Source organism: Chiroxiphia lanceolata, chromosome 4 (genome assembly GCF_009829145.1).
Source record: "Chiroxiphia lanceolata isolate bChiLan1 chromosome 4, bChiLan1.pri, whole genome shotgun sequence".
Taxonomy (NCBI): Eukaryota; Metazoa; Chordata; class Aves; order Passeriformes; family Pipridae; genus Chiroxiphia; species Chiroxiphia lanceolata.
Genome location: NC_045640.1, coordinates 18,424,448 through 18,450,977, shown reverse-complemented (window position 1 = coordinate 18,450,977; position 26,530 = coordinate 18,424,448). Strand labels below are relative to the sequence as shown.

Here is a 26,530-nt window from a genome sequence, read left to right as displayed (position 1 = left end):
ATGCTGTTTGTATACAGCATTCCTGTATATTCTGTTTTGAATGGTACTAGTGCCCAATTACAGCATTTCTGTCTGTATGCTTGCCTTGGTTGCTGCTTCTAGTTGCAGATAGTCAAATCTTGTAAGACTTTACTGAAACCGACTTCAACTTTACTCTCTCTAAAAAGTAAGGCAATTGCAGAATCTTAACTTTTTTTTTCTTTTTAAAATTTTTTAAGACTTTAACTTGATTAAGCTATTTTATCCTAGATTACTTGGAAACACCACCTAATAGGTTTGTCACAATACACAGTCTGCTAAATGCATTCATCTCTGACACGGTTCAGTTAGAGGAGTTGCTAATTTAGTCTTTATAAAGAGTTTCACTTTCTCTTTAGAACTTTAAAAATCTGTTTATTTCTAGAACACAATTGTAGAGGCTTCTATCCAGTTGCCAGCTTCCCTTTTCACCCAAAAACAAAAAAGAGAAATCAGACCAGCAGATGAATCTGTGTACAAGCTTCAGCTTATCGCATTTCGCAATGGAAAGCTTTTTCCAGCAACAGGAAATTCAACAAATCTGGCTGATGATGGGAAACGTCGCACAGTTGTAACTCCAGTTATTCTCACCAAGATAGGTTTGTTTTTATTATTACTTTTTATGATCTTTAAGAAACATTTTTGACTCCCTTGTTTTGACTAGTGTGCGTCTAATAAAGGTTTTAGCATCTAACGCCTTACGTGTTGAGAAATTTATGTGTACATACATTTCCTTTGCAACAGATGGTTTAAACCTGGCCAGTCACCACGTCCCTATAAATGTGACACTGCGGCGCATTGCGCATGGAGCAGATGCTGTTGCAGCTCAGTGGGACTTCGATCTACTGAACGGACAAGGGGGATGGAAATCTGATGGTTGTCACATCCTTCTGTCTGACGAAAATATTACTACCATTCAGTGCTACTCCCTCAGCAACTATGCCGTCTTAATGGTATGACACTTAGAATTGCATTTCTTTCTGGAACTTAAAAATGCTTCAAGATGCAATTCTGTTTGAGTTTTTCTTGTGCTAAAGAGAACAAGCATTCCCACATTCTATTTCCCATAAAACTAGGCGTAATAAATAAATCTTTAGTTTTCGCTCGTGTTGATGTAAATGTTGAGGTAAGGTGAGGCTTAAATGGAAATCTGTCCAAGTGGAATTAATTACTGAATATGCTAGACACACAACTATTTTCATATGTGAAGTAATACATTATAGGAAGACATTTTAATGAGCTCCTTAATCAAATAGGCTTTTATGAACTTTAGTCTAGTAATGACAGGTTTTCTTCTACTGTTACCTTTATTTTAAACTGTATTCTCTCTGTTAGATTAAATTTGTTGACTTTATGTGTTGGCAGGACAGGAGTGTTTTCCCAGGTATTTTTTTTCCTGTGATCCATAACCAAAGACAGTTATTTCATTGCAAATTAACTGTTCATTTGCTAGTATGTAGGTCTGTTACCAGAAGACATCAATTGAAATAGAAAAAAAATCAAAACATTTAGTAACTATCAAAAATATCTTTGAAATATTGCTTAAAACAAGTATCTAAACTCTAGTCTTAGCATATTGATATCAGTAAAATGGTTAACCGATTCTAAAATATGGTCATAGAAAAAGAAAAAGGAGCAAGACACCTTCTGTATTGCTCTTCAGTTGTGAAGACTGACTTCTTTGTCTGTTCCCAGAGCTCTTAATTTCAGAATCTGGCCTAAGCAGTTTCCCTTTTTTACAGATGATGACTGCTACTCTGCTCAGCAGTAATCACCACAGATACTAAATGATAAAACATGATACATAAAAATGGTAGGCTGATAGGAAGCTGAATGAAATAGTAAGAGGTTTAGGAAATTGTTAACTTTAAATTTTTTATGGGTTTTGTTGTAGTTAATGTGCTCTGTGTGGAATTACATATATGTTTTTATGTAATTGTGTGGAAGAAAGAGGATTCCTCTATGATGATCAGTGGATGAGAAGTTGCTGTTTTTCTTTAGCAACTCAAAGTTTCAAAAATCTGCCTTAAAAGAGAATTAAATGGTAGAATACCAAAAAGCTAAACATAAATAGAATTGATTTAAATGCCAAGGTTTTAAAAAATGCTCAAAGAGAGCAACTCTTCACTTTACCTCTGAGAGTACTGTTGTAAATTACTTTAAACTGTTACAATCCTAGAGTTCCTTTTTTTTGTATTTTTAAAATATATAATCCTTTCCTAAAATGTAACAGCATTCTTTAAAATGGAATTAAACTTCACTTGTATGTGTAGAATGCATATAAAGGGAGGTTATGGTTTGAATTGGTCACATTTCTGTTACCTGAAGAAACAAAAATGAAAAAGATGTTCAATCTGCTTCTGTAAAGACTATTTCTAAATTAGTACATGGTAAGATTGTATGAATATCTTTTTGTGAATTATAGTGAGAACTGTTGACAATCAGAAATCAAAAAAGTTAGAGAAAGGGGCAGTTTTCTTCTTTTTCTGCTGGTAGCTCCCATTGTATACTTGGTTGAAAGTGGTATTCCTTTAATATTTACTGTTTACCAAAATGTAGAGAATGGAAGGATGGAGGTAGGTGGAGGGGCACAAAGTAATAATACTTACCTGATATATGTTCCTTGGACACAGTTAATAGACTGCAGAAGCTCTGGATGTCTTAAGTGGCTGCTGAAAAAGGTTTTCATACTGCCTATCTATATATTAACGAAAAAGCTATAATAACCTTTTTCATTTGTAAACTCTCATCGTTTACATGTAACTCTGATTGTAAACTCTCATCAGAACAGTCATGAGTAAACTGACTCATGACAAAACTCAGTAAACATGAGTTTACATCTCATGATGTAAACTCTCATCAGAACAGTCTGGGTTCTGATCCTAGGCTCAGAGGAAGTTCTTTTGAGTTCAGTTTTAGAAGTTTGCTTTTTAATTCAGCAATTCTCATTAACGTCAAATACATGGACAGCAGTGGTAGAAGGAACCTGAACATGGTAGTCCATCATCCTGGCTGGATGGTGAATAACTTAACGAGAGTTATTTCACTCTCTTTTAGGCTACTTTACTTTAGTATGTATGTGTGTAGAAGAAAGCACATTGTAGTGTATTGACCTGTCTTCATACATTTCAGAACATCATGTAAAGTCAGTAAACAACAGTAATGTAAAGGAAACATTACTGAGTGTCTAGTTGTCTGATCTAGTGATTTAGACAGGTACAGTTGTAAAACTTTGTATTTATTTGGAAATTATCTTTACTACTGTTTAATAATAGAAGTGGTAAGCAGGAGATTCACCTGGAAACTCATTATTATAGGCTTCCAGCAAAGTTAAAAAAGCAGCAGTGGTGGTTGAGAAGAAACAAGAGTTCTGCTAGTTGAATATAAACTCCCTAATGTTCTTAATGTCATTTTTACTTTTATTTTACTGTCATTCTTTTTTACTGAATTTAGAATCAGTTTAGCTTAGAAATAGCATTGTAAGCTCCCCTCACTCCATTTAGTAGGTCTGATAAAGAATGTCAGTAATTGATAAAAATTCCACTGAGTTAGTGTATATTGGGTCAAGGCCTTTGCTAGCTCGGCAAAGCATATTGAGTTTTTCTCAGATGTTTTAGATTATTGTAGATCTTGTGATTTTTAGCTCTTGTTCTTGAAATTTGCACCAGTATGTGCATGACATCACGCTACCTGACGCCAGTCTGGAAGCAGTAACCAGAATTGTCCTGCGCTTTCAGTTCCCCGATAATCACGGTCCAGATGTGACAAAATATTAGCTCGTGCTTGTAAGAGCAGCGAGTTCCCAGGGATCTCCAGCTGGATATCATCCAGGTCATGGGTAGTGTTGAAATCAGATGACACTGGCTGCCTGAGGCATCATATCTTATGATCTTTTTCCAAGTGCCAAAGAAAACGAAACACATAAGAATCAAACTGACAGTCCGATGAAATTAGTTTGAAATGAGGTTGTTGAGTTAGTTAGGAATAAAATGTTTATATTCTGATGAAAAAACAATTCAAGGAATGGTGAAGAGACTGCTGACTCTAATTTAATTGTAAGCCTCAATTTAAAAACTCTTTTCCTGTCTATGAAATCAGATTACCTGTCTTAAGCTTAAAACTGGATTGTATATCACTGATTTTTCTCAAAACAAACTGAAACTTTCTCGTAATGTTTTACTGTTCTTTCTGAATGCCAAGTTTGTTCTCCTTTTCCCTAGCACACTTTTGAACTTTACCAGCTTTAGAACTTTGAGTGACTAACTCAGAATTATAGGTGAGAGAATTTTATGTATCCACCCATTCTGAAAAATTATTTTTAATAGATTTTTCCACTGATCATAGCTAAGAAGAATTACTTTATTTTGTGCTGGAAGGGACTGAAGGGGTTGTTTTGAGTCATCGTATTGTATCTGTGTATGTCCACCTCTGGAAGTTTCATAAATTGTAACTGCTTCCAAACAGAACTGTTTCTTCAGAAAATGAAAATGTCACCTCAGAGTGAATTCAGAAAACTTAATTGATGCTATGGAGCTGTTGAATTCTTTGAGTAATCAACTGTCTGTTCTGGTCAAACAGTAATCATAGAATAACAGTCTGGTAGGAACATCTGGTGCCATTTGGTCCAGCTCAAAGTTCGACTGCCTTCAAAGTCAAATCATACTGCTCTAGGTCATATTCATTCAAGCTTTCAGTATCTCCAAGGGCACAGTCTTTCTGGGCAGTATGTGACCACTTCAGAATTTTTTTCCTGTATCTAATCATAATTTTCCATGTTGCTGGTAATAATGTCTGTTGCCTTTCATCATTTCATGGTTCAGCTCCAAGAAGAGTTTGACTCCGTTTTCGTTATACCACCCCAGTAGGTAGTTCAATATAATAATGAGATTTCTCCCCTCTTCTATTCCTTCTTAAAGACTGAAGACATCTTCAGCCTCAGACATTGTGTACTTCAGCCTGCTGATCATCCTGGTGATCTGTTAGACTTGCTCCATCCAGTATGTCAGTGCCTTTCTTGTGCTGGGGAGCCTCAAATTGAGGAGAGTGCTGCACAGTGCTGAACAGAAGGGAATTATCAGCTCACCCATGTGCTGTCTTTGTGCTCACACAAGGGTGGCCTTAGCAGTGTCACCTGCAGCCTGACTTAGGGTCAACTTTTGTCTACCAGTGCCTCAGGTGGTTCTTTGGTTGTTTTCTCATCAGTACAGTGCCTAGCCGATATTTTTGTGTGCATGGGGTTATTTCATCCCAGATGCAGATCTTTTAATGTTTTCCTTTGCTAAATGTCATGATTATCAACCCATTTCTCTGGCTCACCGACATCCCTCTGAGTATCCTCCACTCTGTTGATCAGTCCCCTCAGTCTATGGCATCATTCACAGAATTGCTGAGGTCACTTTCTGTGGTGTTCTTTGGGTTGTTGAAGAAGATAACCATAACTTAAACACACAGTTGTTCTACATGCTGTACACACAAGTATTTTAAGATGAAGAAAATGGTATGTGTCTAAGCTGCTTACATCTATGTAACTTCAGGCATATATGAAGTTTACTTCTGTAAGATTAGTGACTGTATTTATAAGGGTCAGCCAGAATAGCAGGTAATTGCAGAAGAAACCCAGGAACATCAAATAAATAATTGGATAGTCAAACTGGGGGGAGTGGGGAGGGAAGGAAGACATTTCATCTGGAAGGTTCCTGTTACTTCTTAATTTGTGTTTGCTTTGTCATTTCTCAACCCTCAAAAAATAGTAAGATACAGTGGACTAATGTTATTTTTGGTTTTGTTGTCAGGACTTGACAGAAGCTGAATTATATACACAGCCAGCTGATCTTTTGCATCCAGTAACTTATGCCACTGCCGTGGTTTTGCTAATGTGTCTGTTGATGATCATGGTCAGTTACATATACCATCACAGGTATGAATCAAAATTACTAGACTAAAACAATTAGTTTTAACGTGCTTAGGACTGACTAAATTTTCTTTTTGATTGGAGCATGATATAGTAATATGCATTTGGTGTTTTTTCCCTATAAAAATTGTTGATGAAGACTAACAGTTAAGCAAATAGCTATTTCATCTTTCTTGGGTATGATAATTTAGCTCTCATATCCATGTCTTTCCTTTGGTTTTTGACTTTTGCTTCATGATGAAAGTAGAGACCATTCAAGAATGATGGTAGAATTTAACAAACTGTTCAGCCTTTCATATTTCTGTTGATGTGAAAGCTTGAAAGCCTAAAATTTTTAAATCAGGCCCCAAATAGATGTATAAAACTGGTTAATAGGAGGGTGTTTTAATTTCCTGTGATAAAGACCACAGATCATATTTGTTTACAAAGTATGTAGTAGTCAAACAATCATTAACAGTAATTATATGTCATTTATTATGTGTATCTTGCTAGTTTCTGAAAACCAGGAATGTCAGCTGTGTTTTATATTGTCTAATTTTTTTCTTTTAACAGTGTGATCAGGATCAGTGTAAAAAGCTGGCATATGCTAGTTAACCTAAGCTTTCATATTTTCCTGACATGTGTGATGTTTATTGGAGGCATAACTCAGACCAGGAATGCCAGCATTTGCCAAGCAGTAAGTAAACATACAAACACTCGAAAAAATCAGTTTCATACTTCTGTATTTGCACCCCTTGTCTTCTACAGAACTTTAGTGCTGTGTAGGCATTCATCAGAATGTAAAATTTAGACAAAAAACTAATGTTTTGTTTTGGTTTTAGAATCATAGAATGGTTTGGGTTGGAAGGGACCTTAAAGTTATCTCGTCTAATGCCTCTGCAATAAGGAGGGACAACTTCAACTTGATCAGGTTGCTCAGAGCCCCAGTCCAACCTGACCTTCAATGGAGCATCTACCACTTCTTTGGGCAACCTGTGCTTGTATTTTACCACCCATATTACTTCTATCTAATCTAATCTTTCAGTTTAAAGCCATTACCCATTGTCCTGTCACTACATGCCCTTGTTAAAACGTCCCTCTCCATCTCTCTTGTAGCCCAGTTTAGGCACTGGAAGGTGCTATAAGGTCTACCTAGAGCCTTCTCCAGGCTGAACAACTCCAACTCTTTCTGTCTTCATGAAAGAGTTAGAGATTCTCTTTTATTTTCAAGAAGTCATGAAGCTAAAACTAGTTCAGTACTGGAAAACCAGAAAAGTATTTCAGAAGTGCAGTAGAAATTTTTTTTCCCAAAATGCTGTCACAAAAAATAAACTTTGTCTGTTATTTTCATTTTTGAGACTTACTTATTGTAAAACTGTTTTATAGGCCTGTATGTGGCCTTTACAAATCATGTGAAATCTGGTATTAAACTGCTTATTTCCACTTGCTCAGTATAACTGAAGGGAAGGGAGAGAGAGGTGTTTCAAGCCTGTGTGCTTTCTCTAAACAAACATAACTAGCTTTATTGAGACTTCTCTTTTTTAATGATTTGCTCTTCTGAGATTTGGCTGTCTCCAATTCAGTTGCAGTATTTTAGTATAATAGCAGTTACTGCTTTGGAAAAATGTCAGTGGATTTTTTTTTCATGTTTTCTCTTTGCGTCCAGTGATTCAAAAAAAGTTTCTAATCGCTCACTGTAATATTCCATAGTGCTTTTTGTTTGAATTTACACTAGGGTTGACAGGTCAAAATGTTGCAATGAAAAATATCCCTGATCTTTCTCCTATGTACACGTACTTGTGTACGCACACACACATACACACATACTTTTTTTTTCTTACATTGGAGACATTAATCCTTCAGGAGAAATCCTGTGTTACAGATGGACTGTTTGAAAGTTGTGCTTTTACTGGTGATTGAAAATTGCAGTCATCAGGAACTAAAGTGTTACCTCTTCCATTCTGTTTTTGTGCTGTCATGACAGTGTTGCCCTATAAGTAAGGACAAACAGATTCTGCTGTGAAGCAGACTTTTTATTAATATTTGGGCTTGTTAAATATCTAATACACTTTCTCTATTTTTGCATTATATTAAAATCCCTGTCTCTGTTTTGCCACCTGCTGCATACTTATCACAGTATTATTAGTTTACTGTTCCCTTACTTGTTTCAATTTGAATAATACCTGTAACATAAGACACTTTAAAGTTGTCTTTTGTAAAATACAGTTTCCTAAAGTGTATGATTGATATGTAATCTGAAAAATTTTTGTTAGCAAAGTTCTTCCCCCATTAGTAAGTTATCCCTTCCATTAGAGGCAACAACAGCTGTGTAGCCATTCCAGATTGAGCTGATGCAAAAATGGGTTTGCACATCATATTTTACTTTTTTTGAAAACTACAATGATTTGACACTTAGAACAGTCATAAAATAAGAGATGTGGGTTTTTTCCATTATGGCGAGTTGTATGTTTAATGGTTAATATATTAACTCAGTAGAAAGGAAGTGTTTGGGAGTTAATTCTTTTTTTGTTGCTTGGTTTTGTTTTAAGGTTGGGATAATTCTCCATTATTCCACTCTTGCAACAGTACTGTGGTTGGGAGTGACATCTCGTAATATTTACAAGCAGGTAACCAAAAAGGCAAAAAGGTGTGAAGATCCTGATGAGCCACCTCCTCCACCCAGACCAATGCTGAGGTGAGCCTGTTGTTTGTTTTTGTGAGTCATTATTTCCCAGGTTGCTATGTTTATATTCTGAGCAGAAAATGTAACAGGTCACTACTGTTTTGTTCTTTCCAGGTCAGTAAAGTTCCTTCCAGATTTTTCTGTTCCTCAGCATTATATTAAGGAGGGTGAGCTGAAGGACTGTTGGTCTTTGTGTATTACAGATGCAAAGCTGTGTTGATGATATGTCAATTAAGAAATTGGTAGTGTTTCAGCATCATACTGAGGGTCTGATAGAGACTTTAAAAAGCAACACAACCCATTAAATTATCATAGAAGAAAGAATGTGCAGAACTGTATTATCACACAGTTAAAAAACGCTGCAATTTCAGTAAATAAAGTTTAATATGTTTTCCAAAGATTGTTTCCAAATAATTTGAAAAATAGGGGTGTCACTTATTATCAAATGAAAATAGTGTTCTTTGTAAAGCATTCCTTGTAGAATTTTTATTTCTGAAATCCCGGAGATGGGACAAACTAATTATAAAATTTACTTTGTGTGACATGTTCTTCATAGAAAATACTATAATACTTTGTTCATGTTGCCTCCTGGGCCCGGGGATATTAATTAAAAACTGCTACGCTGAAATTCTCCACAAGGTGGCAGAAGTTGATTACCTTTGATTGGTTATAGGCAGATATTTAAAGAGCTTGATTTTTGAAGTGCAGAGACTGAAGAAAAATAGAAATGCTTTTCTGATTATCTTCAAGTAAAATTTGCAGTACTATATACAGCATGTAGAAGTATTTAATTGGTAAGCTAGAAGGTGACTATTTATACCACTTCATTACTATATGTGCCTTCCTTAACTTTTATTATTTTTCTTTTAAGAAGAAGTAAATTTGTTGTATTCCCTGTCTGCTCACCACCAGCTGTGCCTTCCAGCAGGATACTGAATAGCCTTTTTAACATCTGTTATGACTTTTTTCCCCCCTCATCTCTTATTATTTGTTTAGAAGTTCTTGCTTTGGAAAATGTTGCAATAAAATTACCAGTCTCACAGGCTCAGCTTTGCATAGACATAAACATGAACATGCAATTTCAGATCTGAACACCTCATGAGTGGCAATGGTGGCAACTCTGGAGACAAGTATCAGAACAGAACAAACATGCTTTAGATTTTTCAGACTTCCTCAGTGTGCAATTTCTTGCAGATCAGGAATTTCCTCAGTTAGATAGATGTGTGATGTTTTTGCATGGAAGAGCCACAGAAGGTTATTTTTTTTTCAGTTGTCTTCTAGGCATATGTTCAAAATAAAATTACGTCTTGTCTAGTACCCATACTACCACAAAAATCTGCTCCATCTGGCCAGCTGATTACTGCATCGAGATACAGAATAAACCAGTGTCAGAATTTGATCTTTGTAGGATTCAGCAACTAAATAATACACTCAGTGTATCTCAATTTACAAGAAAGTCTTAATTTATTTCAGACTGTTGTGTGTTTCAAGTGATACAGGAGCAATTTCTGGTGAAATGTCCAGGACCATCAGAATAGATGTCTCTTCTTAATAAAACAAACTGCTCACTTGTATGTCACAGTAGTAGTTTTCACCTGTATGTTCTGATCTGAATTTGGACTGGTTTGATATAAGCTGCAGGACTGAGTGCCGTTAATTGGAATGATTGTCAGTAATAACTGACCTACCACTAATGAATTCAGTGTGAATTCATAGAAATTGGAATGAAAAGATACTCCAACAACATATGCCCTTTGTCCTTGTGAAGGTGTATAGTTTTCATTAATATCCCCACAGGGAAGCAGGAGATGTATACTATAAAATTACAGAGTCCATTAAATTAAAAAAAAAAAACAACCTACCATCCACCAAAGCCATCCACCCCCAAAAAATTCCAAGTAGCATGAGTTCTTATGGCTGATTTTCCTAACAGTATATATTAGGCAAGTTCATCTCTGGAACACAAGACATACCACTTACTATTTTCCTTTTAAGTTTTCATATTCTCTTCTAGCAGATTACAACTTCTGTCAGATTTTGCTTCTTCCTTCTAATTCTGTATACTTCTGTTCAGTGTCTGCAAGTGGGAGGTGGGAGTAAGCAGCTGTGAGGGAGAGGCAACTTAAAACAGGAGGAGAAAAATTGTTGTGAGGAAGACTTAGAGAAGAATTGATATTGCCAAAGCCCAAAGCTTATTCACCTTATTTTCATAAAGAACTTGCATATTTCTCAAATCCTGGAAAGCTCTTATTTCTTTCATAGTGACTGAATAAAATCCGTTGCCATGAAGCAGACATTGATATACTGGATTTCCTCTTTAGGTTCTACCTTATTGGTGGAGGGATCCCTATCATAGTCTGTGGAATAACAGCTGCAGCAAACATCCGAAATTACGGCAGCAGACCTAATGCTCCTTAGTAAGTACCATATAACTGAGAATTCTGAAAAGATTTCATAGGTTTACTTTTCTCTCAGTACTTGTTGCAATTAATTCTGATTCTTCCAGAAAATGTAGCACAGCCAAGATCATTTCAATGAACTGATAAAAGATAAGTGATTTGTGAGAAGATGTTAATTTTAGTTCTTTGTTTTGTTTCTTTTACAGTTGCTGGATGACTTGGGAACCTAGCTTGGGAGCATTTTATGGACCAGCTAGCTTTATAATTTTCATAAACTGTATGTATTTTCTCAGCATATTTATACAGCTAAAACGTCACCCTGAACGCAAATATGAACTTAAGGAACCCATTGAGGAACAGCAGCGTCTGGCCACCAACGAACACGGGGAACTGGCTCATCAGGATTCGTTGTCAGTGTCACTGGTTTCCACATCTGCTTTGGAGAACGAGCACAGTTTTCAAGCACAGCTTCTGGGAGTCGGCCTTACTTTGGTTTTGTATGTCACACTGTGGATCTTTGGAGCTCTGTCCGTTTCCCTGTATTATCCCATGGACCTGATCTTCAGCTGTTTTTTTGGGGCAACATGTTTATGCCTCAGTGCCTTTCTTATGGTGCACCATTGCATTAACAGGGAAGATGTCAGGCATGCTTGGATAACAACTTGCTGCCCGGGAAGGAGTACGTATTCAGTGCAGGTAAATGTGCAGCCCTCCAGTTCCAGCGGAACCAACGGAGAGGCCCCAAAATGCACCAACAGTAGCGCAGAATCCTCATGCACAAATAAAAGTGCCTCAAGCCTAAAAAACTCGTCTCAAGGTTGTAAACTAACTAACTTACAAGCTGCAGCAGCTCAGTGCCACCCTACTTCTCTGCCGTTGAACACAGGTCCTCAGCTTGATAACAGTCTGACTGAACATTCAGTAGATAATGATATCAAAATGCACGTAGCTCCCTTAGAGGTACAGTTTCGGACAAACGGGCACCCGAGTCGGCATCACAAGAACAGAAGCAAGGGTCATCGTGCCAGCAGGCTTGCAGTATTGAGGGAATATGCATATGACGTTCCCACAAGTGTGGAAGGAAGTGTGCAAAATGGCTTACCCAAAACTCGACAAAGCAACAGTGAAGGGCACTCAAGGAGCCGAAGAGCCTATTTGGCATATAGAGAACGCCAGTATAACCAGTCCCAACAAGACAGCAGTGATGCTTGCAGTACACTTCCAAAAAGTAGTAGGAATACTGAAAAAACAATAGCTACCAACAACAAAAAAGATATTCCAAGGAAACCAATAGTGGCTGAACTGGAAAACCAACAAAAATCTTATGGCTTAAATTTAGCCATTCAGAATGGACCACTTAAAAGCAGTGGACAGGACGGACCCTTGCTCACTGCGGACAGTACTGGTAATATTAGAACTGGGTTATGGAAACACGAAACTACTGTGTAGCATTGTAATTCATTGTGGGACAAGTCCATACAAACTGTGATTACACATTCCTGAAAGCTATTAACACTTTTAAGGACTGTTTACAAACTCTAGGTACTTTATGCAGGGAGGGAACAAAGATAATCTGCTGAGCAAAAGATTGTATGTGTTATTATCCTTCCTGTTCTTACAAAGATGAACTTTTGGTATTTTGTGAAAATTTTTTTGAAACATCAGTCTTGAGAGATGCAGAACACAACTTTGTACATTTTTATTTTTTACCTGTAACCCTGCGGATGTGTCCACAACACATTTCAAATTTGTATTTAAATGTATAATAAATAGTACTTTCCCAAGCAGCCAAAAGTTGGACTTATTTTTTGGGGTTTTTTTAAATATTATTGCACTGAATGCCATCTTGATTTTACTAGTTCAGTATCTGAAAATTAGGACCTTCAGTTACTAAAGAAAATGCTTGGTGTCTCAAACAGACAATGCAAATAGCTCAATCACTTTCATAAGGCCTAGAATTTGGTTGAAATGAAGAAGCTGTGTTTTAAAGGGATTTTTTAGTATACAGGCAACTTGTTTTCTCCAAATCATTGTCTTGTACTTGCTGTGTAAGTTAGTTATATTTTTAGATAGTTGTGACTTACTTATTGCAATTGCACAGAATTTTAGCTTACTCAGTAATGTTTTTGATTAATAATCTGTTTTGCCCTCATAATTACCTGACTCATGGAGTTTTTTTAATTTTTTTTAATCATTTTTATTTGAGAAGGTTATGAACAGTCACAGACAACAGATGCTTATTTGCAAAGGTCATCAGTAAATACCAGTGAAAACACATTCTGTTGCAATAGTGTGGGAGAATAATAGTGCAGGTATTTTGTTAGGTGGTCATGGAATAACCTGGTAAGAATATGATAAGTATGCAAAATCAGAGTCTTTGAGTTCAGTGTCACGGTACAACCTGACTTGTGAGAGGGCATTTTGAGTTCCAAGTTCAATTTTCACTCCCTTGCAGAATAATCTCCAATACTACAGTGTCTGTGTTTAAAAAAACCACAAGGAAGTTTCAGTAGCAGAACTATGTAAGTCAGATTATCAGTTTAAAAAGCATGTAAATTCCTGCAGAACAAATAGCTAATATTTTACAATAATGTACAATAATGCAATTTATTACAATAATGCAAATTTTGAAAAATAAAAGTTAAGCTAATTTAAATTTAATTACAATGCAATTAAAAGTAAGAGTCAAGCTAAAAATACTTTATATAAAATGAAATCTAGAATAGCTTATTTATCAATTATGAGGTTTTTTTATACTTATAGTTTTCTATACTTGCCGACACCTCAGTGTAAACAGGATCATATTTTGTGTCATCCTGATACTATGACAAATTTGATGTTGCAGTTGCAGAGTAATGCTTAGGGTTTTACTTGTTTCTGGTACTGATACCCATTTTTCTAAAGCCACATGTTTGTTAACATTCCCTGAGATTACAGTTAACAGCACTCTGACATGATGCCTCTCTGCTCCCCTGTACATGTCACTTGTATTACACACCATGAGGCCGTCACAGTTGCTGGAGATCCTTGGCTCATCTGTTCCTTTTTAAATGCCTGGTTTAGCTCTGAACTTGAGAATTGTCCATCTGGCTGCAAACTCTAAAGATTTTTTTCACGTATACCTCATTGCAATCAACTCCTTTTTCCTACTGACACTTTTTTTCCTCTCTTCAATCCCTATCCTTGGTAAAACCATCAAAAGTTTCTTAGCCATAAACCAGGGTGTGCTTATACCCTTCTTCTTCTAAACCTGGTGACACTTGCCTTTCAAAATCTGTTCTGCCACTATTATAAATGGGCAAATACACTCACTGTTATCAGGGTGACAACCAGCTTTAACTACTGCTGTTTCTAGTCTCTCCCGTTTGTTTTGTAGAGAATACAAACTGCCCCACTTTGTGTTATCTGCTCTCCTTTAGGTATCTGATTAATGATTGTAGTTATTTTCTCATTGTTCCACAGAAGGGCAAAACTGGGTTTCTTGTGTGGTGAGGGTTTTTTCCATTGGAATGATATAGGTGGGTTTTCATGCAAAGTTTAATTACAGCTCTGAAAAGAATATATGAAAAATCCAGAAGATTTTCTGTTTCCAATTTCCTTAATAAGATACTACACTGAATAACTCCACTTTTTTTTTTTTTTTAGAGTCTTATAACCTGCCTTCCACCTTTCTGTTACATAGGTTCTTTCAATTTAAGATTCTTTATGAGAAACACAACAGATAAGTGTATTGTGCAGTGTTTGTCTGCCTATATCAGAGAATAATGTCTTAATTTGTTATCATCTGAGCCAAAGCACTTCTTATATTAAAAGCAAATGTAGCTACATATATAGTGGTGAGTGAACTGAGCATGTTTATTAGTGCGATGATTTAAGAAATATTTTTACATTAATGACCCTATATGTACCAAGGCTAGTGATAGTTATTAGGTACTTAGAGAAGAGCTTATTCTTTATCATCTTATCAAAACAGAGCAAACTATCAAGCTATGCAGAAATATTACACATAGAATTAATTTTAAAGGCATTTTCAGGATCAGTTTCAAGAAAGACTAAACTAGTGTTCAATTCCAACAAAACCTGTGCAAAAGGTGGCAAGTGCTATAAGCAATGGGCAAGTGGATTCTAAAGGATAACTGATCTTACTCTAAGTCCCTGTCATACCTTGTTCAGATAATAATCAATCTATGGCTGTTTTGACATTTTTCCACATTATATATGGATTATATTTTTCTAGCACTATAATTTTAAAGATAATATAAAGTAGGCTTAAATTATTTGTATTAGTGTAGACAGCTGATTAAATATAATCTAAAAGTATCTGGGTTTGGGCTACAGACTATATCTGAAGAGCCCTCAATGATTAAATTGCTGCCAGTTGTGCAACATACAAATTCATCTCAGAGATTATTGCTGCTCTTAGCACATACCCTTACACTTACTGTCTGCAGTTTTCATGACCTGCTGCACTTGGAATGGGATAGGATCAAGTTGCTGGGTTTGACTTCTAGATCCAAAAATGTATTTTTGCCACCAAGAGGAATGCCCCTACACCAAATAACAACCCACAAACAGCAATTACAAAGCATTCAGTTGTCTAAGATGCATTAGATACGCTGCCAAATAGCTTTAAAATGTAGATATTTTATATATATTTGGACATTTGCTTAAATTATTTTCTTCGGTAATATCTTTAAGTTTCTGTTCTTGAGTGCTTATCCGTATGGTAGCTGTAAGGCCGGATACAAGCTAAAAGCTACTCTCTTGAAATCAGGAAAATAGAATAGCAATCAAAACTGAGTCATACGCTTGTCAAAATGTTCCTTAAAGAATTCTTAAATGGTAACTACTCACAAGAAGGAAAAATAGAACCCAAATCCTAACAACACTGTCCTGTCACAGAGGTTTGTACAATGCATCCAAGACCAATTCAGACTATCAAACTGACTACTAGAGGCTGCAGTAATTACCTGAATGGGTCCATACATTGCAAATTGTTTAACACAGTATTTGAGTACAGAGAATGTCAGACCTGTAGCTGTGCTCAGATACACTTAACTAGAACACCCAACAGTGACAAGTCTGAATTGGGTAACCAAGTAGCCAAGTACTTAAAATCCTATTCCATTTGTTGCTTAAAAATTGAGTTCTGGTAGCCGTACTATATTATACATAAGTATTTTTGTTATTTAATACGTGTGGAAATGTAGGAAATACATGTAGGAAATAAAACTCACTTTTGGATTAGAGAGACACCTTTGAAAAAACTATCATGAGCAAAGAAATGTTTTCGAAAAGGACTTTTCACTTTCTTGATGAACATCTGCAAAGACAATTAGCACATGCAACAGTCATTGCTTGAATGTATGATTAAGACATGAAGGTGCAGATATTTTGCCTTTTACTGAATGAAGTGCTCTCTGTATCACTGTTTGCTCAGACGTAATGTGTTATCAGAACACCTTTGATGCTAATTATTTTAACTTTGTGTTGGTTAAGGAATATTTCAGGTGTTGGAAGGAACAGTTACTTTTTGCTAAGTTGTTTCGTTTTTACTTAATTCCATTTTTACCAGTTCTCTGTTAACACTGCTGCTTGCTGAAGCTGTTGATGTGTAGTATTGCTGCTTTTTCACATCCCTGAGCAAAGTGAAGGATCAGTTTGCATTGGTTTTGTTGGGTCACAATTTCTAGATCTTAGAGATTAATGGCATAGATATCTGTGAGAAATACGGTTCTTGTAGTTCAAGATTAACATAAAATAATTTAAATGTGATTTTTTAATCCCTGTCTTCAAAAACGGGGTCTATTGTGTTGTAGGAGTTTGAGTTTAGTTTAAATTAGGTTTATATACCTTCTCTGGTTCCAAGATTGGTTGAATATGCACATCTGGGGAGATGGAGGAGGAATTTGAGTGGTGGGATCTATGAATACGGATGTACAATTTATTTTATATGGAAGACTTAAATTTTGAAAACTCTTAGATTAGTAAGATTGTAAGTATGACAAAGTTTTGCCTCTGTAATACTAGCCCACCAACACCACCTCACCGCTGAAACTTGCCTCCGTACAAGCAGGTAGGAAATAGCCGTCCTTGGCTACAGGTGCTGAGGAAAGCGGCCTCTGCCTGATGTTCACTGATCAGCCACTTCTTAAAAAGCCCTTGCAGAGCTGGTGCTGCTGATCAGGCCTCTCTGCTGCCTGCAATTGTGGCTCACTCATATATCATAGACCAAATCTTGAGTGAAAAGAAGGATGGCTCTACAAAGTTGCAAGATAGAAGCTGAACAGTCGGTGCAGAGATGGAGCTCGCTGACCTTCTCAAAGCATGCCTCACAGCCAGCTGATTACATGTCTAATGTGACTTTAGTTTAAAAAATCCAAACAGCCTTTAATCAGCAATTACTAATGAGGATGGAAGTTTTTGAAAATTAATCACAGTTAAATCCCCAAATATACAATTTGACTATACAAATTAAGTGCTTAGCTGAACATGGCATTTTCTGAAGTGGCATTTACTCAGTACAATAATACTTATAAATCTTATAGTTTTTTGAGCTTTGTGGTGAAATAGATCAGGCAGGACTTAAGATACTAGGGAAATAAAATTGAGGAGAAATTTTTAGTTTCTATTCTATGAAGATGCTTGAAATTTTGCACTTGATACTTAAATACTGAATATAGTAAAATGTTGATATACCTCTTCAAAGGGGACATCACTGGAAAGCCTCAAATCCAATAGTTACATGAATGAAAGAATACTAAATGTTAAAATAACACAGATTAATCTTTAAGCATCTAGAGATTGTTTCAGAGACATACTTTTCATAAAATGAGTCTTGTTTTTTTCTTTTGTATAAATGTTTTGTCTTCTAAGTAAATTTCAGCTTTCACCTGGAGGAGGAAAACTTCAGTCCACTTGCAAAGGCTAAAAAGGGCCTGCTGTGTAGTCACTATGGGATTCTTGATAGGATGAACTGTTTCATATAATACATACCTGACATTTTCACTTTATTCACTTAAAGTTCTATTTGATCATTCTGTTTCTGTCAGCATCAAATGTTCCTCCTGCAGCCTTGTTCCTCATCTGTTACCAGCTACAAATTAACACAGATTGTCTGCTGCAATCCTCAGCATGCTTCTACATTGTGACACTGTGGAGCAGCTTTCTGAATTGTTTGCGGTGATTTCCCTTTAAATCGCAATGAGTCAGTTGTTCCTATCAAGCATAGTCCAAATCTGAGCAGCAAAAATCTGCAGTATGCAGAGACCTAATTTCATCTATTAGGTGATGATGTTTCTGTTGGATGCAACTGGTAAAGTAGAAACATGTAGGAAGGACAGTTTTCTTCCCAGTGGAGGAGGCATCCCTGGTAACATCTGGAGCTGCTGAGCAAGATATTTAAAATTAGAATAAATACTAGGATGTAGTGTGCATCTAATTGTTAACAGGCTTATCTCTAAAGGTGCCAGACATGCAACTTCAACAGGCTCTTACAGGAACTGTAATACATGAACTTGTCAATTCTGTTGACACATAGCACTTAACCGGATCAGGCTGCAGTAAATCTTCAGCTCTTATAGGCTGAAGATGTACTACTATTACAAATTTTCAAGTAAAACTGTACTTGAGTTTAATCACAGCTTTATAACTGCAAGGCAGAGAGTGTTTGCAGGGAAGAAGATTTTGATGTGAAACATAAAAGGATAGTTGAAAGACCATTTTTATTAAATACAGTTGCAGATGTAAAAATGCCTATTCTCAGGCCATTACAGTCTCAAGATTTGATTAAAAAAATGGATGCACTCGTCAATACCTTGTTCCTTCCACATGTGGATAATGAACAACCCATCAGATTGCCCTAAAATACCATGATGGAGTGACATACACAGTTGGCCAATACCTCTCAGCTGAAACATGATCTGAATGTGGGAGCCACCACCACCAGTACATCAACATGTCCCTAGTGGTGACTTACGTTATATCCTGTAAAGTAAGGTCGTTGATTATCCCATAGCTGAAGTTTTCTCTGAACCTCATGCATAGCACAAATGAGCTTTAAAAAGATGCCTCATTTAGAGTTAGGACATTTTTATGTTATTGGTTTCCAAGAAATGCATCTTTCCATCTAAAATGAAGGCCCCTGTACAATGATAACACCAGGCAGAGTAGTGTCAACTGTTCCCTCCAGTCCATGGCTCAATAGCTTTCCTGTCACCTTCAGCAGCCAACGAGAAGAATGCTGTTGTCCCATCTTTTTGACAAAACTGGTTGATAGTGTGAGATTTTTCTTGCCTTTCTTTTATGTAAGTGAGCTACCTGGCAAGTTTAATTAATTAAATATATCAGCTCAACCAGTGTGATTTCCTCTTGCCTGTTATATTTGCCACCTTATATTTAGTGTTACTAGATTCAAGACTAGGAAAGACAGCTTATGTCTTGCTCATTAGTTTTGTAAAGAACTCCCAATTAACCTTATGTATAAAGGAAATCTTGGGGAATTGTGAGGAGAATTTTCTAATCTTACCCAGTATTTCTGATAAAGGAGATGGGAAGAGTTTTAGTCCAATGCTTACCACAAATAAACAACAAAATCTAACCCCAAGCTGGCAAACAACCAAAAAGCCTTCCCAGGCAATGAAACCAAACAGATTTCTGATGCAGATCCCAAAAGGAATGAGCAAAATTTTAATACTGCTTAATAGGTAGAAGTGTATTTGTTGTGGTAAAGACACAGAGATGAAGCTGCTCCTTGCACTGAGGTGCCCTAAGAGTACCTTGTGTCTAGACATGGTGATAATGCTGGAGTTTAATTGCTGACATCTGATGGTTCTAATTCAGCCCCTACCAGGCTATTTTTGAATATTTTGTCTGCAAACAGGCAGGCAGACCCAGGAGTGTCACAAAAAAATTATTTGGAGTGAGATTTCATGTCAGAAATACCGCAGCAATTAATGGCCAAAGTGATTTGCGGGGTGATCTGTGTTCCCAAAACACCTTGTTTTAGGAGAGTGTAATTACCACAGTCCTAGGACTAGAGTAAAATTATTTCTTCCCTGCTGTCAAACAGCTTGTGCTAAACCTAAACAGGCCCTTTTGGAGGTTTTTTCCCTTCCCCACCTCCATGAAGTTAACAGGTAACAGCTGCTAACTCAGCAAGTTGGTAGCTCAGCTTGTTTTACACATATGTCAAGTATCTTTCCTAATAGGATCCATATAATTTTCTGTTTTCCTAAAATACTTTTTTTCCCCCCTAAAGATGTGTAATCTAATGAGTAAAACCCAAAAAGCCCACCGTAAGTCCCCTGGACAACCTTTCCCCAGGAATAGTGGTTCTGCTGCAGGATGGCTCTATTTAACTGTGAAGTGTTTTTTAAAGCTTTGTTCAACGTTATTGAAATGAAAGCAGAGAAGATAAATTTCTGCAAGGTCACAGGATTTCTTCTGGGAGACAACAACTGTTTACCTATGTAAAGATGATGGGCTCTCTGGTAGCGTGATGTCATTTTGCGTCTGGAACAGAAATGCGAAAGATTGTCTGGAGGTGTCTCTAAGAGCTGTTATATTATTCCTGTTAATTTTCTTACGTGTTTCTGCTTTTCCATAAGTATCACCTTAGCCTTGTCTTCTCGAGAGAATACTAAATCATCATTCTTAATGCACAGAAGAATACCTAAGAAAATAAAAAGCCTTTTATTTCTGAAAGCACGACAGAAATTCTAAATATATGCCTACTGAAAAAAGGCTGTTTATATATCTCTATTAAAAAAAAAAAAAAAAAACATGCAAACTTCCTTAAGGAAGTTTTTTTTCTTTTCAAGCTGTGCATGCTGAAAAGATTCAAGTTACTGTTAGGGTGTATTTTTACATTAGGACAACTTTTTCAATTTATTACAGAATAGGTGTCCAGAACTACAGAGCTATAGTGAGTACCTTTTAATGCTCACGCCTCGTTCCCTGTGCTCTGCCATTTCCATTGCATGTTCTGCACAGATGAAATCAAAGTCAGGGTGCTGTCAGGCAGGCATTTTGAAGGGGAGCTGCTGGTACTGTGCACCTTGTGATAATGAGGCCCCAACTCCTTGTTTCACAGATGTGGAATCTCAGTGATTTGACGCTCTCACGCTAGCCATGATCAAATCCAGCCTTGGCAGTCAGAGTTACCTGCTACCTGTAAGGTATTGCTCACCCAGAATAACATACTAAAAATGCAGCAGGAAGAAAATTCATGCTCCTTTCCAAAACCTAACCTGCACAGCTGATCTGCCTTGACCTCGCGTATAACAGCTGCAAGTAACAAGCCTGGTTTTCAGTCTGGAAAAGCTGTCCCTTGGAGAGCTGTCACCATAGCACATCACCTGGCAGCTCTCAGCCCATGGAGGAATTACAGAAAGACTCATTTGAAATTATTTGACTTGTGGGCAATAAGGAAAAAGAAACAGTGCATGTATCAACCAAATGACCTACAGAAAGTTGAAATCAGGTTAATAACAAAACTGTTGATTCATGTTTTTATGCAACAAGCCTAAGATGCTGCCTACAGCCCAGTGAGGAAGAAGCCAGCAAAGCTGATTTTTCCCACAAATTTTCTGTGGGCTTTGAATGACAACAGCTAGTCTCTGACCTAGAAGGACAACTAAAAGCATACAAAGTCAGGAGAGACAATATTCTACATATAGTACAAAGAGCAAAGAATTGAACCAAGAGTACTGGGAAAATGTTCAGATCTGTATGTCAAGCTTTTGTTTTAAGGAAACTCGCAATTAAAAAAAAAAAAATCCAGCCTTTAATAATGCAAAGATTCTCTTCTTCATTTCAAGGACAAAATAAAAGTTGGTGTGTTTCAAGTTGCAAGTTGTGTGACATTTCCTTTGTTCAGACTTAAATAATGCTTATGCTTTCAGTAGCATTACAACCAATCTATTTGATAGTGGGGAGACAAAAATTCCCTAGAACTGTGCTCCATTTATTCATGGAAAAGCGAGCAGGAAGCAAAGAAACATAAAAGGACGGATGAAGAGGGAATGGAAGAAGAAAATGGGAAAGAAAAGGGGATTCATAGAAAGATTTTACATTTATGACAGGGCTCTGAGGCCAATAGGACCAGATTCCACTGTCTGCTGCTGCTCCTGCCTTTCAGTCCTCCCACACGTCTGAAGGGCTATGATTGCAGAAATAACTTCAAGGGCCTGAAAGATCCCAGGAAGATTTGAGAAGGAAGAATAGAGGAGAAAATTGGTTAAGACAAAGTTGTAAATATATTGTTATGTTACTAGTGACATGGCACTTGTACCAGTTGTGGGCAAAATAAAGGATTGGAAACTCATCACAAGCATACAGGTGGAACATAATAATAATAAATAAATAATCTGAAGTAACAATGTGAGTAATAACAGAATGGTGAGGAGGCAGTGCAAACCTGTCACAATAGATAGTTTCAGTCACAGAGAGAGCGTTGCCATGGATTTCAATAGAGAGCAGACTTTCAAAGTTGCCTGCAGTCACATTAAAATGGAAAAAGTTCCCAAATGAGAACACAGTCAAGATCATCTCCAGAAATGAAAGTCTACTTCAGTTATAGAGGTGGCAGAGAAAACAGAGTGGCGTGCAGCTCTGGCAGAAAACTGGCAAGTATTACTGCATTCATAAATAAATCCTTACATTATTTTTCCTTTTACTAATATGCATTCAACTCATAAAATTGTTTTCTGGTCCTTGTATTGTTATTAGCTCTGCAAAATCCTACACTACCAACCCTTGAACTCCTATTCTGAATTTGGTGCAATAGAAGAAAAAGAAGCTCAAAAAACCCCCAACATCCCCCACCCAAACTGCCAAAGTCTTTGTATTTGGGTTCTTATAGAATTCGTATTAGAACAACAACATACACATATTCCCAACCAGTAATTGCATTATTTTGTAGATAATCTATTCAATTACTTTGATGCTTTCGTTGATCACCTATGAAATGAGTGAACAATTAACTCCAAATACTTAAAAAGTCTAGCTGTGAATCCCAGACACAGAAAACAGAATTGCTTGTCCAGCCCTGCCCAATATATTTGTTGCATTAAGCAACCTGATTTATGGTGACATCTCTGTCTTGTGTGTGCCCCTTATGTGTTAAGAATTGAGTCAGACAGATTGAGGTGATTCATAATCAATAAAAATCAGCACTCCTTAAAATGTATCAAAACACTGAAGTTAAAGCTGTAGGGAAACAGATAACAGCTGGCCTTGGTATTAAAGCTTAAGTTTGGTTCCAATGTTAATACCAGCAAAATGAAGAATAGCCCCTCATATGCTATTCTTGTATTAGCAGATTAACAAAAATCAAAGCTTTTGCTCAAAATCCCAGCATGCATAACTTGTATTTTTTGTATTCTGCACCTGTATTAAGGAGCTATTCTAACATTCACTGCACCACGTGAGAAGTTTAATCAAAGAACGGCAGGTTCTAATGTCCGCTCAGTAAAACATTTTGACTCTCACGGTTAAATAGATTTGTAAGGTGCAGTAGAAGTTAATGCACAAAGTGATCCTTCTGAAGAGTTTATGTGCCAGTTTATTGTAAGCTGTAAATTGCTTCTGGAGATGAAAGACATTCTTTTCTGTTATTAACTGTAACATAATGACACTGATTCTGAAATAATTTTAAAGCTAGGGACAGGAATATGCTCGTCTCAGTGCAACCCAGCACTCCTGAAAGAGTACAGTGCTGAAATATTCACCTTTCAGTCTCAGAAGAGAAATAGATATGTGAATGTAACAATAACAAAACCCTTGTCGTAACAAATCCATGCCATAACAAATTTGGTCTTCTGGATTTTTCCTGGTAATTTTTATGTAAGTGTAGCATTCATTAAGATTCTGTCTAAAATGGCAGCAAAATGATCATAAAGGTATCAAGAAACACCAGGAAATCAAAACTTTCCTTAGACAATCCCAGGAAAACAATAGAATTCAACCTATACACATGCATCTTGTATGAGCTAGAAGAGTCAATTTTAAATTCTGTTTAGGAGTCTACTAGGTCTTGAGTTGTCATGATAATTTTCATGGGATTATTTGCTAATGAAGGCCCTAGTTAAAACAAGTAATGCCATCTCTAAACCTATGCAGACAATAACTTCAATTTTTATCACACAAACTTCCTTCAAGATACAAGAAATGTATTATCAACTGATATTAAGTTGCTTAAAGCATAAAAGTTTTAGGAGTTTCAAGTATTCATTGCATGAGCAACAACTAACAACATTTTTTCAACGATAGCTCTCAAATGCTCAAATTATGTATATGTTTACCATACGCACCTCAGGTGAGTCTTGACAGACTTGTAAATTTGGTGGACTCCAGTGTTCCACATATTCAGCTATCCTTAAAAGCTTCTGAAACTTAAGATACAGGATAAGCAAGGAAGCACAAAGCTATGACCAAAAAATAAACCAGCCAGTTATATCAAGGAAATGTTGCTGGTGTTATTGTTAGCCAAACAGAAACTTTATTTGGGCTAAGAACATTGGGTCCAGGCTAACAGAAGCCTGTGTTTTCTGATGTCAGAACTGAACCCAAATTCTCTGCGTAATTCTACTCATTCTATATTTTTTGCTAATTTTTTTGAATTTGTTACAAGTTGAAAGAGGGGTTGTGTGCATGCATGTGTGGGTGTGTGTATAAAATGCATCAGCTTCACCCTCTTCCAAATATCCCCTGGTAGTTAATTAAAGAATGTAAAATTGCCTGTGGATATTTCCAGAAGATCCCAGGTGATTTAGGAGCTGATAAATTACTTTCACAGAGATCACAGACATCTTTTCTTCTGACTCAAAATGCACACTATAAAATCCCATTTCACATTCTTGTGGTTTGATTTTTTTAAGTCATCAAGGTTTTATTTGCTGCTGCTGCTGCTTTTTTCTTTGTTTATAAAATACAATTTACTACATTGGCAGATGTCCATTTTTCCCCAGAAAATGGCTCTGAAGGCTATATTGCAAGGTGCACATTTTTCTATACTGCAGTGTAAAATCCTTTCATGTGTGATTTATTGCAGGCAGCTGAGCTAGAGGAATATGCAGCAAATATGCAAATATTTCCTAGATCATAGTTCTTTGTTTTGCCCTAGTAGCCTTACTGCAAAAACCACAGGCAGTGAATATTTGCAGAACATGTGGGTATCCCCTGGCAAGGGCAACTCTGTTTTCCCCAGAATCACTGACTGAGCTTGTCTTCCCACCACTGCAACATGGTATAAAGAGGAGTTCTCTCTCCCAAGTCAGTACTAATCCTTGAAAATACTGTAAAGCCTCAGATTAATATTGATGAGAGAAGGGGTGCCATCCAAAATTAGATTCTTTGTTAAATTAAAATCTTTTTATACCTCTCACCCGTAAGCAATTAACAAAATGCAAATCCTATTACCTGCCTAAGCAAAAGTGGCAATGAGGAGAGGAACTTAATTTACCTTGGCAAAACTGAATTTTCTCCACCTCTAGCCCATACCCAAGAAGACAAAAAATATGATTTCATGCTGCGATTTTCTCAAATTGAATTGCCCCAAGAAAAGAACGGGCACTGAGCAAGCTGAACCACAATTCTAGGTCAGAGAATGCATGAATTAAAACAGCAGCAGTTAACTATTTCCAAAATCTTGCCTCAAATTTTTTGGTTTCTTAATGGGTCTGGGATTTTCACTTTCATTTTCCTTGGAACAACAGTGGCAATTCTGGGATTTATTACCATTACAAAAATGTTTTGGAAAGAAACTGTATGATTAATTCATTCATTAGAAGTTCTGCAGCTTTACTTTGTGTTGTGGAAGTCAGGGTGGAAATGGTTTGCATTACAGATGTATAAAGTAGCATGAAATTCCTTGAATATTAATTTGTACCTAATTACACTGCAATAATAATAATAATAATAATGAGATTAATGGTCATTTTGCATCTAGGCAAATGATGAAGCTATTCTCCAAGCCAATTTATATCATGCTCATTTTGTTTGAGAAAGGAGCTCTTAGAACTCATCATAGACAAGCTGACCAACAAGTTATAACTCTAAATCCCCCTGTAAGTCACATGACAATGGACTATTAGTTACCTGAGAAGGTTCAACAGACTGACATAGAACCAGATATGTCTTCAGAGATTTTTCCTATTATTATTCCAATCGGCATGTTACAGGGGTGCCTTTCCCTAGGCAGATCATGACTGATTTGGGATAATACTGTCCCATTAGAAAGTAGTGACACCTTCTCATCAGATTGAGACTGGGACCTGCTTGATGGAATAGACTGACTACCACTGTTTCCTACAGAAACTCAACAATACTTTGTGTAAATTGCATATTAAGATAGAAGATATAAAGTGTGGTATGTAATTTGTATTGCTGAAAGTCATCTTCATGACCCCTTCAGAACACTCTAAGGCTAATGATGAATCATGGCTAAATGCACAGAACTATCACTTATTAATAATTTAAACAGAATATTTTCAGGTCGATCTCATATCTAAGCATGATTTTAACTATTTTGCTACAAAA

At 36.6% G+C, this 26,530-nt stretch overlaps 1 protein-coding gene across 1 annotated transcript in view; it reads left to right on the top strand.

Moving 5' to 3' along the window:
- The window catches only part of ADGRA3 (adhesion G protein-coupled receptor A3), a 55,831-nt gene extending 42,686 nt beyond the window's left edge, over nucleotides 1-13,145 (top strand). Inside the window, exons 13-19 of the mRNA XM_032686387.1 lie at nucleotides 404-617; nucleotides 763-971; nucleotides 5,811-5,935; nucleotides 6,482-6,605; nucleotides 8,458-8,603; nucleotides 10,913-11,008; nucleotides 11,197-13,145. Coding sequence (XP_032542278.1) covers nucleotides 404-617; nucleotides 763-971; nucleotides 5,811-5,935; nucleotides 6,482-6,605; nucleotides 8,458-8,603; nucleotides 10,913-11,008; nucleotides 11,197-12,439 — 2,157 coding nt within the window. The 3' untranslated portion in view covers nucleotides 12,440-13,145. The remainder of the gene's footprint in view (nucleotides 1-403; nucleotides 618-762; nucleotides 972-5,810; nucleotides 5,936-6,481; nucleotides 6,606-8,457; nucleotides 8,604-10,912; nucleotides 11,009-11,196) is intronic.
- Nucleotides 13,146-26,530: the final 13,385 nt, after the last annotated feature.